Consider the following 18,627-nt stretch of genomic DNA (forward strand, 5'->3'; position numbering starts at 1 on the left):
CCTATATGGCTTAAAAGAAACCCCAAACAACAACAAAAAAGAAATTGCTCTTTTAGAGACCTGAAGGAACTCAAATATCTACTTCTCTTGGAAGTAAAGCATGTCTAATTATTAACAGCCACAACAAAGTGTATATAGTTTTGCATGTTTTCCTTAGAGATAATTTTGTAATGTTTCTGGAGAATTAGATTTGCTAAGTAGCTAAAGAATTCTCTACATGGCAGTGTATTAAGCTACAGAACTGAAAACGAGCTTTGATTATAAACATGTATAACACACATGCTTAACTTTTCGGAGGAGTTTGTTGGATTTTGGATACTTTTTCCTTCCTTACACAGCATCTAAACACTGTATTCAAGGTGCATATAAAGTATACAGTGCATGTCTCTAGGAATCTGTGTGAACCAGGTAAATCACAGGTAAGAACTGGTTTAACAGGACAGCAAGGAGCGTGCTTACTGTGAAAGGAAGGCTCCTTAGCAGGATAGAGGCAGTACTGCTTGCTGATGTGCTGTATAATTCTGAATGTTCTGAGGTCCTTCAAGGACTTGGATTGCAGCTGTAACCTGACCAACTCTTAGTATTGATAGATGTGTTTTGATATGTTTACATCATGTGGCTGAGGCAGTGTTGGGTTTGAGGCCTCAGTCAGTGAATTTCTTTGTGGTCATGGTGTTCTTGGGAGCAGTTAATGGGACAGCTTCCTCCAGGTGGGCCTTAGCAACAGTGAATTCAGAGATACACTGAATTGTATGACTTAATTTGTGAGATCAAATTAATCTTTCTCAGATATTTATTAAAAATACACATTACATTCAAGATCTTTGCTTTTTTTTTTACTACACCGCTAATGCCATGTGCAGAGCTATTGTTGCTTCTCAAAATAATGAATTCATCTTTGTTGTGATACAAGAAAGAACATGTCTAATGTTTTGCACTAAGAAATTTTCCACTAATGCATTTCTGGAAGGCAAAGCAGAATTTTGTCTTCCAAAGAAGCATTTCAAATGCAGTGTAATGATTTTTATTTGAGTCGTTATATTTTAAATTAAAATTATTTTTACATTCCTGTTGGGGAGAGGTATTTTGAAAGGTGCTTGTCCCTTTGGCATCTCAGCAGTGAGCTAACATCCAGAGAAGAGAATGTAGCCTTTAGCCTTTTCTTTTAATTAAACATCAGAAGACCCAGATGCCAAAGGGTGAAATATATTTATTTTGTCAAACTCTTTCATCTTTGTCTGGTTGGATTGCAAGATTAGTTTGTAGCTCAGTAATTTAGGCGCTTTTGTCTTACTGGATGTGTTTTTGGGACTGTGTCTATGTCTTGTGCAACTAACATTTTATTTTTATCTTAGAGAAATAATGGTGTTTAATACATGCTCTGAATATATTAGCATAATTTTTAAGGTGAGGTGGCTTAAAAATCCTACAGTATCTTTTATCTTTTTCTGTATGAAACCACTCTCAGCCTGGACTGTTCTCAGCAAAACGTCACTGTTTACAGATAACTCCAAGGGAGTTGGCAGGCAGAAAAAAGAAAAAGTTTAAGGGAAAAGTGGACAAAATGGGCATAGAAGTGTGATCAATAAAACCAAAAAATATACTGTTTTGAGTTTTACACATAAAAATACAGTGCTATTAAAAAAAAAAAAAGGAAAAAAAAGAAAAAAAAAAAGGAAAAAAGCATGTGCAGAAATCATAGGGCCCAAGGTTGCCTTTACCATAGAAAGTAGCAGGGAATTGCGTAGCATTTTGCTAAATTTTTTTGGGACTTAGAAATCTCTTATTCATCTTCCAGAGGAGTATTGTGTTTACTGATCTATTTTCATATCTGATTTTAATCTTCAGAGTACTGTCATTCTCAGAAGGCATAACAAAGATAATAAGGCAATGAATGATTAAAAATAGTAAAAAGTTACTGAATTTTAACAGTACTCTAAAGCATATGGTTTCTTTTTTTGTGGCTCACTCATTTAACTGAATCAGTATTTGATCGCTACTTCAAAGTAGTTCTCACACAAAGAATTTGGGAAACATTGTAAAACTGAAAGCAGCCATCCCATGGGAGAAAAAAGACTGCTGCAAATTCACAGAAGAGAAGCTCCCAGAACTGCCTCTGCCTTCTGCCTGAGGAAGGTTTTACAGATTTGTAGAAGGGGCCAGAGGCAAGAGCCTAAGAAACTGATGTTGCTTTTCAGGAGAGTTTTTAATCTGCTCACCTTTTTGAGCTTCTCAGAGAATGACGAGACTGAGTTAGGCTGCAGGCCAAGTGAGCCCAGGATCCCTTCTTCAACAGCAGCCAATTAAATGAATGCTTAAGGATAGAATATGGGGTAAGCTGTTGTGGTACTTTCCTCGGCACCTAGTGTTTTCCTTTCTTAGCTCTTAATATTTTTTCCATGTATTTTCATTACTGCTGTTTGAGCCAGCCTAAAATCTTGGTGTTCCAAATATCCTTTAACAGTTACTTTCATGATTAGTTGTGTGAATAAAGTACTTCTTTTTGTTTGTTTTACACTTGCTGCCTATTGTTTTGATGCCTCCTATTTTTTGAATCAAGAAAGTCAATAATAAATGGTCACTCTCTCTATGCAATTCATGATTTGTTACTGTCATATCCCTTCCAGTTATCTCTGTTCCAGCCTGAAGAGCCGTTACCTGCTTGATTTTTCTGATACAGAAATTTTTTTGTAGATCTGACCATCTTGTTTACTTGTCTGTGTACTTCTAAGTCCAAGTGTGTTTAGTCTTCTTAGTTCTGCAGTGTGCTCCCAGAAACTTCTTAGCCTTGATACACTGCAGAATTAAATTATTATCTTACAGAACTGATTTTAAAGAATACTTAGGAATTACTCCAAGATCTGCTGTCTATATGATGGTAGCTGTTTTAGACTCTATCATCGTGTTTGAATATTCAACCCATATGTTACTTTCTATCTAAGTTACATCTCACATGATGTTATGACCAAATGACCTACAAAATTTCTTCCAGGCAAAGTTGTTCTGTGATTTATGATCCTCTTGTACAAACACTTCAGGTCATGAAATCTCCCTTCAATTCTTTGCAAATAGTGTTCTTTTTAAAGATATAATTTTGCATCCTCTACAAGACTTAATCCACTTTACTACCATTTCAGTACTGCTTATTAGTTTTCAGAACAACTTAAGTCCAAGCATGGATTTCCTTGGGTTGCCCTTTGGGAAACCACCTTCTCTTTGAAAAAAAATTACTGTTTCAACCTTTTACTTCCTGTCCTTTTGCTGCTATTTATCTGGGGGAACTTTGCCTCTCATTGTGAAAACTGGAAGAGAGCCTCATAGTGAGTCCTGTTAAAATTATTTTGCTAATTTGCATTAATATATAATGTTTATTGTCTACTTCAAAGAACTCTAAACACTATCCCCGATTTTCTTCTAAAAAATATTTTTAGTCTTTATGTTATATTTATCCATGTATTTGCAAATTCTGTTTTTATAGTGGACTTTACCAGTCTGCCTTGTACAAACATCAGATATCCATGTTGGAACATCTGCTGGTTACAACTGAGTTGCTTTAAAATGTTGCTTTCGCACTTAACCTCCTATTTCTATGACACTGAGGCTGTTTTAAGAAATAAGCTGCAGATCACAATTAAACAACTCAGCAATTTCCTATTCGAATTTGTTTAGTACTTAGTCTTTCCAATTGATCTAATTGACTTTTCAGTAGAATCAATTCATTCAACCCAGTTGTTTGAACCCTTTGATGCGGTTTATCCAGGAAAAAAGGTAAGGTACCTTATAAGAGATTCAGAGAAAGCACTTGAGTTCAGCCTTCATTGCTCCTCTTGCTGACCTGCGAATAAATAGAAGACATATTCAGTCTTGCACTTTTCATAATTCACAGTTCTTGAGCTTTAGTGCGTAACAGAGAATTAAATAGTAACTCCATTATTTGATACCTTGAAAACGTGCCTCAGTTCCACTAACCTTAGAGGTTATTCTTTAACCATCCCATTTAGAATAGGAGATGTGGGGAGAGAACAGAACATGAGGCACTATGTCTTTTAGTTCAGATGATAAAGCAGTATGTTTACAGTTAGTGGATTTTTTTTTTCCTTAATTGAGTTTGACAGCAACAAATCACATGAAGTATGATACAACAACAAAAGCTGCATGTGTGGATCACAGTTTTCCTTCCAGAATAACATCTTACCCCTGGCAGCAGCAGTCGTCTTGTAATTAGCAGTGATCATTTTAGTACGGTGGAATTCACTTAATGCCCCAACATCTTCTACACTTGAAATGTTTGTTTTCCTGTAAGACCCTACAGGTTGCCCTATAGTTATCCCCTTCCTGCTTTTTTTGCTTGATTGTGGGGAGAAGAGAGGATAAATAAGGAAAAGTATGAGACTTAATGACGGAGACTTAAATCGTTGACTGCTCTTGTGCATTGTGTGCTGGTTTTGTTATTTTTTTGGGTTTTTTTTTTTGTTATTTCTGGTGGTGTTGATTTGAGTCCTGTAATTGTACATTGCTCTGCACATGGCTCAGGCATCCAAGAAACATAGAATGATCAACTAAGCTCAAACAGCAGATACAGGGATTTAAGTGCATAAGGAGTATTCTTTGTCAGGGCAGTATTTTGGGGAGAAAGAACCAACTCTGGATATTCTGCTGGTGTCCGTTTGATCTCTGGTGATTCTTTGATGTAACTACAGGCTGCTGCCACAAGGTCTGGTGCTTTTTCCTCCCAGGTGTTCCCTCACTGCCCCTTCTTTTGAATCTAATGATCATGCAGTCACAGAGTTAAGTCTTCTCAATGAGATAATGGAAAACTAGTCATGGGAGGTGGTGGTGGTGACAGGGAAATAAGTGGTTTTCTTTCTGATTGGGTTGCTGAACCAGCTCAGTCCTGAGGCTGTACAGTTAGAGTGCAACAGAATAATACACTCATCCTGGGTTAGATGGAACATCAACCCATATCCATTATTGTTTTCAGGTATGGTTTATGTCCTAACAAATTACCCTCTGTTTGCTGGAGTATATAATCCATATTCAGACTGGAGACAGAAAATAGAAGGAGAACCTTCGATATTGGGAAGATGAATATGTGAGAGTTCTCTTGAGGGAAGGGAGAGAAATAAAAAGGTTTTAAGATGGAGCCTGCTTATTATGGTGGGAGTGATGTCTTGACAGGGGACTGGAATTGATTCCCATCTTTACTGCCTATGATAATTTACCGATAGCCTCTTGATTTTGCAACGAAGATCAAGTAATCATGGATGATTTCATTGTATGTTTTCATTTTTATCTTTAAAACAACACCTTTTTGCTGCTAATTATTTATTCATCATGTTGTCATTAACATCTTCAAGTTAAGGACTTATTTATATGTAAACTAGAAAATTAGGCTATTTAATTTTTTAAACAATAAAAAAGTTTTAAAAAACTCATTATTTTTCATTAATAAAAAGGGAGGGTGTTTGCAGAAACTTTAGTGCATCAGAGTAGTACATAATTTTTTATATGCCAATCCTGCTAGAAAAGAAATTGTAACTTCTAAATGAAAACAGTGAGATCAGATAATATGCAAGATAAATATATTTTTCTACTCAGTGGATACCTAAAACATGGTCTGAATGTCTGTGTATAGATATGTCAACTGAATGAGGCTAGAGATACTACAAATTCATGGAAAATCTGCAGGTTGTCAGTACTTCAAATGTGCAAAGAATTCAGCATAAAAACAAAATCACAAGTGTATGTTATTTAGGGGTAAACAATTGTAACTACATTGCAGTAACAGTGGAATACCTACTCATCTTTTTTTTTACCTTTATAACACAAATATTTTGTAATGAAAGCAAGTTTTGTTCTCTTTTCCCAAAGAAAGTAAGTTTTTCTCTGTAACCTATACAAACTAGAAATAAATAGTGATACTTTTTGAAAGCAGGTTTGTTTCAGCCAAAGCAACAGTGTCTTTTCATTGCTTAATATATTGCTGTAATTATTGGCAACGTTTATCTACACGTGTTTCCATGCAACAAAGGTCTATATCGGCCTGAAATCTTTTTGCATGTAGGTTAAGAACTGTCAGTTAAAAAGTAGAAGAGGTATCTACCATAATCATAGTAGAGGTCATAGAAAATAAAAATTGCTCAAAGAGAAAGATCACAAAAGTGTTTGACTTCAAAAAGCTCAAGGATTATGTAACATTACAAAGAGGGTGCGTGCAGACAAGATTATTCTGTCGTTTGCTGGAACCTGCCTGCTTCCCCTTCTCGATGTGTAATAATTTAAAACCCCTCTCTTGCCAGAGAATTTATTTCTTGTAAGTAACAGAAATGGAGAGTAAGGTCTTTTATCTTAGAAGCAGATGCTATTAGTCAATACTGAGCACAAAAGAAATTGTGTGAAAGATAATTTAATTTTTTTGCAATGCTTGATGAATAAAATCTCAACATGTTTTCAGCAATGCATGGTTTTAGATTTTGCTTGAGACCTGTGGAAGATTCTAGGTGGCATAAGTGTGTATTTCCATGTGTTATATTGTGCACAGTTACCATCTTGCTGTCTATGATTATTATTTTAGTGTACAATATCTGTACACCGAAGTGTACAGTGTAGTCAGCAGGATGACTAATTCCATTTGTGCTGAATAGAGTTGTTGGAAGGTAGGGCTGCCTCCTGTCATGCCATGCTTTCAGGCACATTGCAGGTGAGATTTTACTATCATATTCTTACTGCAGTATATCTAATTTTTAGAAAGGACAAAGTTTGTTTATACTTAATTAACCAAACTCTTTTTCAATTTTCAAAGTTGTTCAGTCTGTGAAAGCTCATCAACAGAAAAATGCCGAGGGTCTATACGAGTTTCATGACATTTCACGGTGTTAAATTCAGTTTCCAAAGTGGGACTCTTGTTCTCAAGCCTTTTCCTCTTACTGCTTGCTGCAGAATCATCCTTGGATAGCCAGAAGGAAGTATTAAAAATATAGCTTAAAGTAATTACTTCTGTGGAATAATAGATATTTATTTTCCACGATTCGTTCCTGTTTTTCAGAGCCTTTTGCTGCACAGAATATACTTTGCTCTGGACACACCTTCATAGCTCATCTATTGTATCTGCCCAATGTAAGTTGTCAGCTCCTCAGGGCAGGTACTTGTTTGAACATATACACGTTTTAGAATGCCATGCCTGTTTATGGCACCACATTGAAAGATGTGATAATTAACACTGGTTAGTTTTCATGTCTCATGCTTTTATAAAAAGCAGCACTTCATCTACCATACTTTTTAAAGTGTGTGCCAAAGTTCTTGTTTGCCCAATTTTCAAGAAAATAATGAAGCTTCTTAGTTTTGAGGCAACACTAGTTTTAAAATTTATATCCCAATTCACCTACTAGACTACATTGAAACGGTGATTTAATTACTTTGTCAAAACAAATGAAAACTGTAGTTTTGAAACCTGATTCTTTTTATTGCTTATTCACATAATAAGACATTTAACACAGCCATTTCTAACGTTTGTTCAAAGTGCTGAGATTCTTCTCAAGCTAGACAATTCCAGAATCCCTTACTCTCACAAATACAGATGCCTATGTCACTGCGAGTAAGGACTGGTTGGCTGAATAAGCATTTGAAGTTAAAATTGTACAAGACACGAGAGCTTGTCCTTAACACTTGTTTGGAGGAAGACATGCTATGAAAGGGAAACCAAGGTATATCAGCAGAAAAAAAATAGTTTTCTTCTCTAATTTGTCACAAAATGTATGTGACTAGGACCATTATAAAGTCTGTGACATTCCTGGCTCTCTTCCACTTTCTTTCAGTGTGGTCCTGGAGAGACCTCTATTTTTTGAGAGGACAAACTTCAGACATCAAAGTTTTAAATGCCAAGTGCCTGATTTTGAGTATAAATAATGAGACATGATGTTGGAATTGCACATGAAATTTCTGTTATTTTTAACATCCTTTCTTGCATTTGTAATCCACAGTTATCCATCTAGGACATGTCCAGGTCTTCTAAATTAATGTGCTAAAGTTTCTGTGTCAAGCTTAAAAAAAATTTTAAAAAATTTTGACAAGTGCAGCTGGAGCTAGTGGTGTCTTTCTAGTACTTGGTATGTGACTTTCTAAAAATGGGATCCTTTATTGATGCCTTTCCATATATTTGGATGTATGAAAACAAATTTAAGTTTTTTTTTTAAGAGAAGACTGAGTGTTTGAATGATGTCTAGGACAGCTTCTGAAAATGCTGTTCAAACAGGAATGGGTTGGCATTTGTATGTCAGTAGATTCTTTGTGCAGTGTACTTAAATAATTTTCAGATTGCCATTGCTCTTTTGTTACTTTTAGTCCCCTGACTTCCCAAAATCTTTGCAATTTCTTTTCCTTCTGTTCTGTTTTGAGGAACAAAAAAGAAATTTAAACCTGAGGAGTGAATCTGTGCAAGTTGTGAGCAGAACCAGCCTTAAGGGCATGAGAGACAGTCAGTGGTCATCTAAATAATGATAGGTTCATTCCTTTCCCAAAAGGCAGTCCTTATGACTTTCTCTTCTTAATTTTAAAAACATAGCTGTTCAGAAGCATTTCTGCAGTGTCTGGTTTTTGTTACACAGAGGCGAGCTTCCAGTTTCCTTAAAATGAATGTCATGATGTGCCAAATGTCCCTGCTTAGGAGTTAAGTAAGAAAATGCCTTCTATCAGGGTTGTTTTTCTAAATAAAAAATTCAATTCTGAAACTTCAGTTTAGATTTTGAATTTTCTTAGCTGAATTGCTTGTTTCTGATCCAAATAAATGCTGGTAGTATTTATAAGAGCATTAAGTTTGGCCGTGACTTGGAAGACTTGAAAACTTAAAGTTGCCACTGAGAGGGAACTGTCCACCTCAGTGAGTGTCCATGTTCCCATGCTGCTCATATTGTCACTAAGCAGAAAGAGAGAGTTATCCGCAAATATTTTTTTGAAAAAAAAGTTTGAGCTAAGTAAAATGCTGATGTTTGGAGCAAGGGAAAATGTCCATTTGTCTATGCATAATTCTTTAAGCAAAACAAACTACTGTCATGTAAAAAAAAAAACTGTGTGGAAATATTTCGGAAGTCATGCAATTTGAAAAATGCAACCATGTAAATTAAATAACTTAGACTTGTTTATTTCCCTTGTAATTAAATCCTGCTATGATCTGCAGTGTAGTTCCAAGTTTTGTGTGGATCTTGTCTGGAAAATGGAGATACAGCTGCTTATCAGAAGACTTTTTGCTGATGATCAGGTCTACAAAATTCAAAGAAGCAAAAGGACTTCCTGAGTTGTGGTGTTTTTCTGTTTCTGGTAGCAAGTTGTTGATCAGACTGTTAGCAGACAGATTTTTTCCTCCCACACATCTTCATTTTAGTTGATGGTTGACCATTTTTGCAGAGGTCTCTGCCAAGAATACAGCTTATATATGCAGCATTAAAGGGAAATGGTGGAAAAATTGAATCTTTAAATAATTATAGAGGATTTGACAGGTAGTAAAGGACTGGAGGGAACTTGGAATGGTGCTACAATGGTAGGAACAGTTGAGGGAGGGTAGTCACAGAAAGCAGGACTAGGACTGTAAAAAAAAAAAAAAAAGAAAAAATTTCTTCCCTGGGTTTTTGTCCTGTAGGTTTGACAGCCTTTATATATTCTGTTTCTGTGCAAGAGAAGTGTCAGTGTTTATCAGATGTGGTTTGGAGTGCATTACAAATTTGTCATTTGAGTTATGAGATAGTGAAGATTTTTTGCCCCGCGTGGTGCTTGTGAGTTCTCTTTTTATGGAAGAAAGCCCTGCCAGGGCTGTTCTACTTATAGCCTTTATAAGCAGAAGCTTAAATGCTTTTTGAGTAAGGCTCATGGTAACTGTTCAATGTTTTAATAATCAACCTTCTGAAGGTTTTTGTCTTAAATTTGAGTCAAGCAGCAAACTCAGGGGTTGTGGTTAGTCATAAGAAAAATATTGTGACTTTATTGAACAGGACTCAAAACAGCTAAAGAGAAGGCAAACAAGTGACATATTCAAAGGTGATTCTTAGGCATTGTCAGCATTTCAGTCATCTTCCCTAAAAGTAAGGCTTATAAGCAATATCTAAAATTAGAACTTTTAATTAAGATGACATAGAAAAATAATGACTTAAGACTGGGAGTATTAAAAGTTCAGTTAAAATATCTTCTTTGAGGTATGTATATGTACTTATTCATTGTATTAATTTTATCCAATAGTAATTATTTAAATTATTGCCACTCTGCAGAGTGCACTTAAAAGACTCTGCTGACATGTTCCATGTGTGTGAGTTCTGTAATTTGTGTCAAAGTACTTGGCCTAAAAGTAAAAAAAAAAAACAAACCCAAACCAATTTTCTTTTGCATCATTAAGAGACAACCCTAGAAACTGAATGCAATTGGGTTATTGTAAGTGATTATGTAGTATTGCTCTTCTTGTGTCTCCTTACAAGCTGAAAAGTCCTTCTAGACAAGTTTTGCCTTTGGCAGAAACAGCACAAAGCTATTGACTTCCACTGGTTGTGGAGCTAGATGACACTGATTAGGAATTAAGAAGCAGCACTCTTGATAAATGCAAGAGAGGAGAATCTAGTTTACTGTTGATTCTGCAACAAAATCATTAGGAACAGGAGTTTTAAACACTGAGGCTAGCAGAGCTGATTTGAAGAACGTACAGAGAATGCCAAAGGACTTTGTTTTCATATAATCCATGCTCAGAATAGAGCTTCCCTTTAACTAGCTTTTAATAATATTAGTATTGGATCAAGATATTGCCAAAAAGGTGACAAAGCTGCTGGTTTTTTGTCATGGATGTGCAGATTGTGGGTGTAACTATCCACCTGCTCTTCACACTGCTGTCCTTGTGAACCTATCTGTTTTCCTTTTCTTCCGTGTCACTTTATCTGCAGTTAGGCTCTTTGATCTGAAACCTTCACAATCTAACTTTACTTACCATAAGTACTAATTTTGTATTTCTTCACTTTTATTTAAATACAAGGTTTCCTTTGCCTGCGTGTCTGTAGTTTGTGCTATTAAAATGATTTATGACACTGCAGATCACTGTTCAGACATTTAATCCAATGAGACAATGAGATACTGCTGTGGGTTACTTTGCTCCCATTTCTTGGTTGGAGGGTGAAGATAGCTGGAGATGCCCCTACTCTGAGATTCCAGATGGAGTATTTCTTCTGATCTTTGCTGTGGAAGCCTTATCAATTGCTAAATGTCAGTCCGTTCCTCAGCAGAGCTGCATTCCCTATTTTTGTAGCTACAAAAATCTAAACCAAAAAGGCTTAAAGCAAGTTCAGAGTGTCCAAAGAGACACCTAAAACACTCTTTTGGTGAAAGAAAGGACAGAATTAGTGAGACTTCATGTCCTTTCCTATAGGAAAGGGTAAATGTCATTGTGTTGAGATTCTGGAACCATTAAGATGTAGCCTTGTCATTCTGAAATTCTGTTTCAGATTCAAAGTGTCCTGAAGTCAGGAGGCTTTCTTCCATCGCATTAGTGATTTATGGATCAGGTTATAAATATTTGGTAACTAGGCTATGTTTTCCCTAGAGAAGAAGAAAGTCTTTCTTCAAGACTCATATAAACTAGGAATGGATGTTTAATTGCAGACAAAACTGTTTTATGTCTTTGTGCTAATAATATATGGTATATCCACAAATTCAACTTTGAACCCTGGTCTGCTATATTCAGTGTCATTATTCTGTATGTTAAAATAATCCCTGTCCAAAACATAAACTTTGTTCTGCGTTTTTGGAAGTAACAGATGCTGGAATCAATTTTGACAGATAGAGGTCATCATAGGGCATGCATTATGCATGTTGTTAGCAAAAAATAACATTTTTGAATCTCTGCATGGAACTCTGAGGGTCTTACAGTGCCGTTCATAAAGGCAGAGCTGCTGTAAGGAATATAAGTAGTTTATGTTCTCATAATTTCATACATAATGAGTATTCTAACATGTACTATGTTAATTTTAAAAAGTAACCTTCTTCCTTGACTCATAACTGTGAGATTAAATACTCACATGTGTGGTATTGTTTATGCAAGATTTTATTTTTCTATAATGTAGCCAAACCGATTTTTTGTAAGCCCTGATTTAGCATGCTCTCTCTGCTTTTCTCATGAGCTACAATTTAGATCACCAATTTGTGTTAGGTCTGTGAACCACAGCTTGTCTATGAAGGCTTTTCTAGGATTCTGGGGGTTTTCCTGATTATCAAGTGAAGTAAATTTCAACTATTTATTGGTGGAATAACTGGATCAGTTTGCTTTTTAGTTGTAAGCTGTCAGGCTGGTTTTGCAACTTTAAACTACGAAGTTTCCTGACGAAAGCTTTCAGTCATGTGGAAATCTGACCTCATGGAAGCCAATGGGATTTTTGTCATTAATTATGATAATGCATGGCTGAAATCCTGACCTTGTCCTTTGTGTTGGGATTTTATCTATTTTTAAACATATTAATGAATAACATTTTTGTGCCATATTCATTTGCACAAGTCTTCTGCAGCCATCTGAATACTGCAGCTATGTACATTGCAATAGCAGTGTCTCTAATGCTTATCATATTTGACATTGTAGTCATTAATGTGTAATGTTTCTATACTGTTTCTATCACAAATAATCCATAATTGCACTTAAACCATTTCAGGTTTCTGTAACATACTGCTTTTTCTTGTCTGCATTATTATATTACAGCAAGTACTCGGAATTCTTAATGGGTATTTTTGTGATGAATCCATGTGCCAATTAATAATGGAATTTCAAGACAGACAAGGAAAATATTCTAGATCTTGTCTCTCTGAACTTCAGTAAAGCAGTTGGTGTACTGCTTCAGAGGAATTGATCTGTTATGAGAGGAGGCTAAACGAGCCAAGCTCTTTTAGCAAAACAAAGGTTAAAAGGGATGTGATTGCTCTTTCTAACTACATTATGAAAATAAATACAGACAAGCAAAAGAGCTATTCAGACTGCTGCCTCTGAGTGGATATAAGTTGGCCATGAACTGATTTACACTGGAAGGCAGAAGATTCTGAATTCCCGGAGAATAAAGTTTGAAAATGAACACTACGAACAAGCAAATTAGTTTTAGGATAAGCTTGCTAAACAGCTGAAAGATTGTATGAGCTGGTTCCTGTGATAATGATGGATGGGACTTGATCCATCACACCCCAGTGTACTTTGTATAGATTAGGAGGTGAAGGGCTGACCAAAATCTGTCCATTTAAATGAACGCCATCATAATGTTAATTTGCTAAACTGTTTCTGAGCTACTGTTATCAAATCTGTAATTATATGGTGAAATAAGTATTCTGTTTGATGCTCTTTGGCTCTTTACCTCAATTTATTAACTTTTCTGTACCCCGTTTATTTCTTCCTTGCTTAATGGTCATATAAGGGAAGTTCTGTGAGAAGAACATTTGCCCATGGAAAATAGCTATTCCAGAACAGTATGTGCTTGTTTCTGATTGATTCAAAGACTTCTCTTAATCTTTTGTTCCTGGAAAAACTGATTTTTAAAAACGTTTGAAATCATGTAACAGGGACAGGTCCTTTTGATGATATTTTTGTACGACGAGTAAAACACATCAGCTAGCACGCTCACTGCTTTTATATCTTTGATTGATACAGGCTGTCTATGCATGTCTGGTATTGCTGGTATTGAAGTGAATGTATTCTCTGTGACTCAGACACATTTGTTGGAGAGTGAAATTACCTTCAGTCGTTGTATGTTGAGATACTTTTCAGAATCTGGGTCAAATCTAATGTGTGCTTAAATAATTAGCACCAGAAAATAATTTCCCTTGTTTATACATGCGTCTTGGATCAGTGGCCTTGTAGCTAGCATATGTTACTATAGTGGGTGAATGAAAATGAAATGAATACAGTAATTAATGAAATATCAGTGGTGTTCTGTGTTATTTCAACGTATGGGAAACCCAGCCATGCATCCCTTTTACTCCAGATGCTGGTTTATGTAGGTCTGGTCGTGGTGCGAATACATTGTGTATTCATAACAAAGACAATGCTGAGCACAAAGAACTTGTAAGTAGACCAAAGACAACAATTGATAAAAGTAGATAGTACAATTACTCTAGAAGAGTAAGACTTGTTGATCACCATAGTAGAGAGCAGCTGGAGCACATCAATGTTGTAGTTGTCATTGTTTCTGGAGGCATTATGGCAAAGAAGTTTTAAGAAAGGATCTGAAGCAAGGTAATGAACTCTGTTAAGACTAAGACCCTAACCCAAAAGCCTATTTAAATCAATAGGATTATTTCCAGTGATGTCAAGTGGTGTTAGATCAAATCTTCCAACATTGTATCTGCCGAGGGAATTTTATAATCAGAAGTGCAGAAGTACTGTAGGATTTTACAGAATTAAGCATGTTGAATTATACACAAGTATTCTGGGCGTGATATGTTTTAATATGATTAATTCTGTGTTACCTTTTGAATAATTCTGCTAGTTGACACAGCATGGTCTTACCTCATCTGATTTTCAGAGGTCAATAATCATAATTAGCAGTGAAATAGAAATAAGAAATAATTTTACATGTTTATTGATTCAGAAGTATAGTATCTTAAAAAAAAAACCAGGGTTTGCACTGGGAAGTGCATGAGAATATTTCTTGATTATCTTCTGATGAGATAAATACAAAAGTAGTGTGTTAAGTATATCGTATCTACATACTAAAATCTGATCTAAAAATCTAAGTCACTTGATACAAGGTTTCACAACATGAATAACTTTGTATGCATTTGTTTTGACTTCCAAGTATGTCTCTAAGATGACTGCATGCTTAGATTTTGTTTATCACACATACAGAGCTATTCTATATATTGTGATGAGAGAGTTTCCTTGCATTAGGAAAAGTTGTCAGCTTTGAGTAGATACTTGTGTGCAGCATTGCTTCTATTTGCCACACAATAGATGCAACATTCATTGATGCTGAATCAGTATTTGAAAGCATGAGAACCTTCAGTTGAGAAATAAAGCAAAGTCTGGGTTTACCTAAGTGGAATAATGGTTTACTAATAATTAGGTGCTTATTTCAAGTATGCTAGATAACTTGAAGAAATAGTAAAAGTTATGGTGTCATTTGGGTTGAGTAACATAAGAGCTGACATTACTGTGCTTAACGTTTCATCAGCACTCTGGATTAGTATTTATTCTTAAATTACAGAGAGTAGTAATTATTGAAGATGATCTCTTTCATGTTTCATACAATTTAGAGGAGATCATGGATGTTTGTATTTCTTGCCACCTAAATTACAGTAATGATCTTGCAACAGAAATAGGTCTTTGTAGGCCTGCTGATCCTTCATTATTACAATTAAGTTAATCATGACTCTGCAGCAAGAAACTGGTTAAATATGGCAGCCCAGCTACCTTGCCTTGCATGTGTTCACTCTTATTTCTGTTTATTAACATACATTCTTAGAAAATCTTAACCAAAACCTTTAAGATTGTAAATAGATATGTCCACTTAATTGTAGCAATTTTTAACATCCCATGAGCAGTTAAAACTGGGGAAATTATTATATAGGGTTTTATTTAAAGACTGAGGGAGAGTAGTTGAAAACAGACCTGTACTGTTAAAATGATGCTTTTTTTAGCAGTATAAAGAATGGAAAAAAATGCTTTTCTAAAGGCTTTTAAGTCTTTACTATGTTTGTTACAGAGTGGGTGGTACTTCACTTGATTTCAAGTATTCTTACAATATCACAGCACACTTTTAATGCAATGTACTAACTGTCCATAACACTTTAAGTGTTTGGGTTTTTTTTTAAATGCTGTTATAGTTATAAGAACATGGAGTTACGGTACCCACAGTTTTCTCTTCCAGCTGAAATCCTGCCCCTCACTCCATATATTTGATACATGCTTGTGGAGGGCTCTTGAACTGCAGTTATAAACAATGATTTAGTTCATTGTACAGGTAGAGACACTGATCTTTGGGGAAAATATTTTGTCTCAAGAAATGGATTGCTCTATTTAAAAAAATTAATTTAAAAAAAATTAGATCAGCTGATTAGATGCAGCTAGTATCGATGTGGAAGGACTAGTGTGCAGCTAGAGTTCTTGTCTTGCAAGTGAAAGCTTGAATTGATCCAAGCTTTGCTATGTGTATCCAAGAATATTGTCAAAACCTGAAAATTAAAAGAAGTAAACAAAAGGAAGAAAAAGTGTTATGAGAAGCCTAGAAGGATTGTTGTCCTTACTCTCTTGGACATGTTCACATCAACAATAGGCCTTTTGGTATTACTGATCTAAAGTTGATGAGAACATCCATATTGGTGCCTTTAATACTAGTTCATTACAATTTTTGCCTTGGAACTACAAAGATATCCTTAATACTTGAATGTTATGCAGAGCCAGAGGTGCACATGTAGAGGAAAGAGCCTCCAGAGATATGAAATCAACCTTATCCCAAGAAGAAGGGAGGACAAAGATGTTTCATTTCTATTAGGTTGTATGTGGTATAGTATAAAGACATTGCCTTAGTGCCTTAGTCAGGTACCTGTTAAAGACATAGTGTGTCTCTATTGATTGATTGTTTTTGTGATCTTCAGATTTTATAAATTGTCATTAACTAAAAATATATACTGACTTAGGTTTTGTTTGTTTGTTCAGGTTTACCAAAAATGCAAGTAATTCGAAACTACAGTGGAATACCACAGCCAGCGACACAAGAGGGCCCACCATTGCATATCCAGATTGGGGACACTATTGAACTAATTAGAGGAGATGCACATAGCTTATTTTGGCAGGTATTGTATCATTTAGCAAATGACTATATTGCATTAGTCCCAGATATTAAATTCTTATTGATATATTGCTCTTGTAACTTTTTTCCTTTTTAAACAACAGAAGAATATCTTTGTGTTTTACCCAAAATAAATGTCTAATACAGCTGGTTTTACTTTTAAAGTGCCAGTAGTTCCTATATTGTGTAAAGCTTCATTCTTGCAGCCTTAGAGTAGCAATGCTTCTAGTGATGCATAAACAGCAAAGGTCTGGCTGCTTCTCTAATGTAGCAGAACTAAAGCAATATTGGCAAAACTCAGTTATGAATATTATATTTATAGGGGAGAGAAATAGCTCTGCAAAGCATAACCACACCTAAACTTCTTGATGATCTCTCAAGTCAATTAAGAACAGCTTTCTATGTATGTAGGACAAGTGTATTCTATTGATGACAAAATTCAGTATCACCTGATTAGCATCACTACTACTGTTACTGAAATTTCTTTTTAACTGAGAACTACAAACAGATTCAAAATGCCATTTTTCATTCACTTTAAAGATAAATGCATTACACTATGTCTCATTTTTCTTGATTGTTTTCTTGATTGTTTGTACTAGAATCCTACATACTACTATTTATACTATAGTATAAATGGAAATAGAGCTAAATAGAAGAACTTTTGGGATATTAAAAGAACAACAACTGGGAAGCATCTGTTGTCTTGAATTGTTGTTCCTGTGTTTGTCTTTGTGACTTTATTTCTTTGAGGCTATAATGGGTTAATGAATACAATTATAAAAACTGCTTGGTCTGTTACATAGGTTAGGTTGTGCTCTTTTGTTTGTTTGTTTGTTTTTGCTGGCTTCAGATAGTATTGAATCTTCTCCAAACTCTTCAGGACCGAATCAGTGAACTCTATTCCTATGCCACTGTATCATCCCGAACAACATTTAACGGAGAGAAGTCATAAACAATAGAATTACTTTAACAGTAACTCCCCACCCCCCCAAAAAAACCCCACAAGCCAACCCAAGAAACACCCTCCCCCCACCCCGCCTCCAACGCCCCTGCAGCTGTTACTTGGCAGACTGTACATATTTGACCACTAAAAATAAGTTTTTTTTCAAATGTTGATGGGCAGATTTTGGCCCATGTAGTTTTATATGTAGGGCTTGGTTCTGCAAGATCTTGAGTTCTGATCCAGAGAAGCACTTAAGCCAGAATTATTGGCACCTTGTGGGACTGATTCTATTACTGTGTTCGTGTGTATCCATCAGCTCAATGTACTGGATTTGTTATTTGTACCTATCATGTTAAAGAATTTAGCTAGAATCTCACTGTGTTTAACTAGCAGGAACCAGAAAGTGTGTGAGGCTTTTTCCCCAAAAGCCTTAGTAGTAGATTTGAATCTTAATGACAATTGTTATTTCCATTAGCATCATTAAGGATTTTTTTTTCTCACAGGCTGTCTTATCACACACTGCTTAATACAGATTTTCATAAGTCTTGTAATGACATCTGAATTCTAAAATATGTATTAAGAAAAAAACCAGCAAACACAATTTGTATTAAAATCTGTAAGTTTTATTTAAGAGGTATTTTAGAATAATTTACAGCTGATCTCCAAGGCTAATATTAGAATGGATTTTTAATTCAACTGCCACTCAGTTTAGAAATTGAAGTGCTTGTAATAGATAAGTATGTGTGGTTTAAGTGTAATTTTTTTGGTTTTTTTTTTACAGTACATCGGATAGATACTGCAAGTTACTAAGCAATACTTAAGCTATAGCTTAAATACAATGAAATAAGTTTTGATAGACATGAAAATTCTGCTAAGTTAATGTTTGATTGTATAGCAATT

At 35.3% G+C, this 18,627-nt stretch overlaps 1 protein-coding gene across 1 annotated transcript in view; it reads left to right on the top strand.

Moving 5' to 3' along the window:
- Positions 1–18,627, top strand: part of VAV3 (vav guanine nucleotide exchange factor 3) — a 178,769-nt gene that overhangs the window by 127,775 nt on the left and 32,367 nt on the right. The window contains 1 exon segment of the mRNA XM_086617513.1: positions 16,652–16,788. Coding sequence (XP_086473639.1) covers positions 16,652–16,788 — 137 coding nt within the window.

Source organism: Tauraco erythrolophus, chromosome 10, assembly GCF_009769465.1.
Source record: "Tauraco erythrolophus isolate bTauEry1 chromosome 10, bTauEry1.pri, whole genome shotgun sequence".
In the NCBI taxonomy this organism is placed as follows: Eukaryota; Metazoa; Chordata; class Aves; order Musophagiformes; family Musophagidae; genus Tauraco; species Tauraco erythrolophus.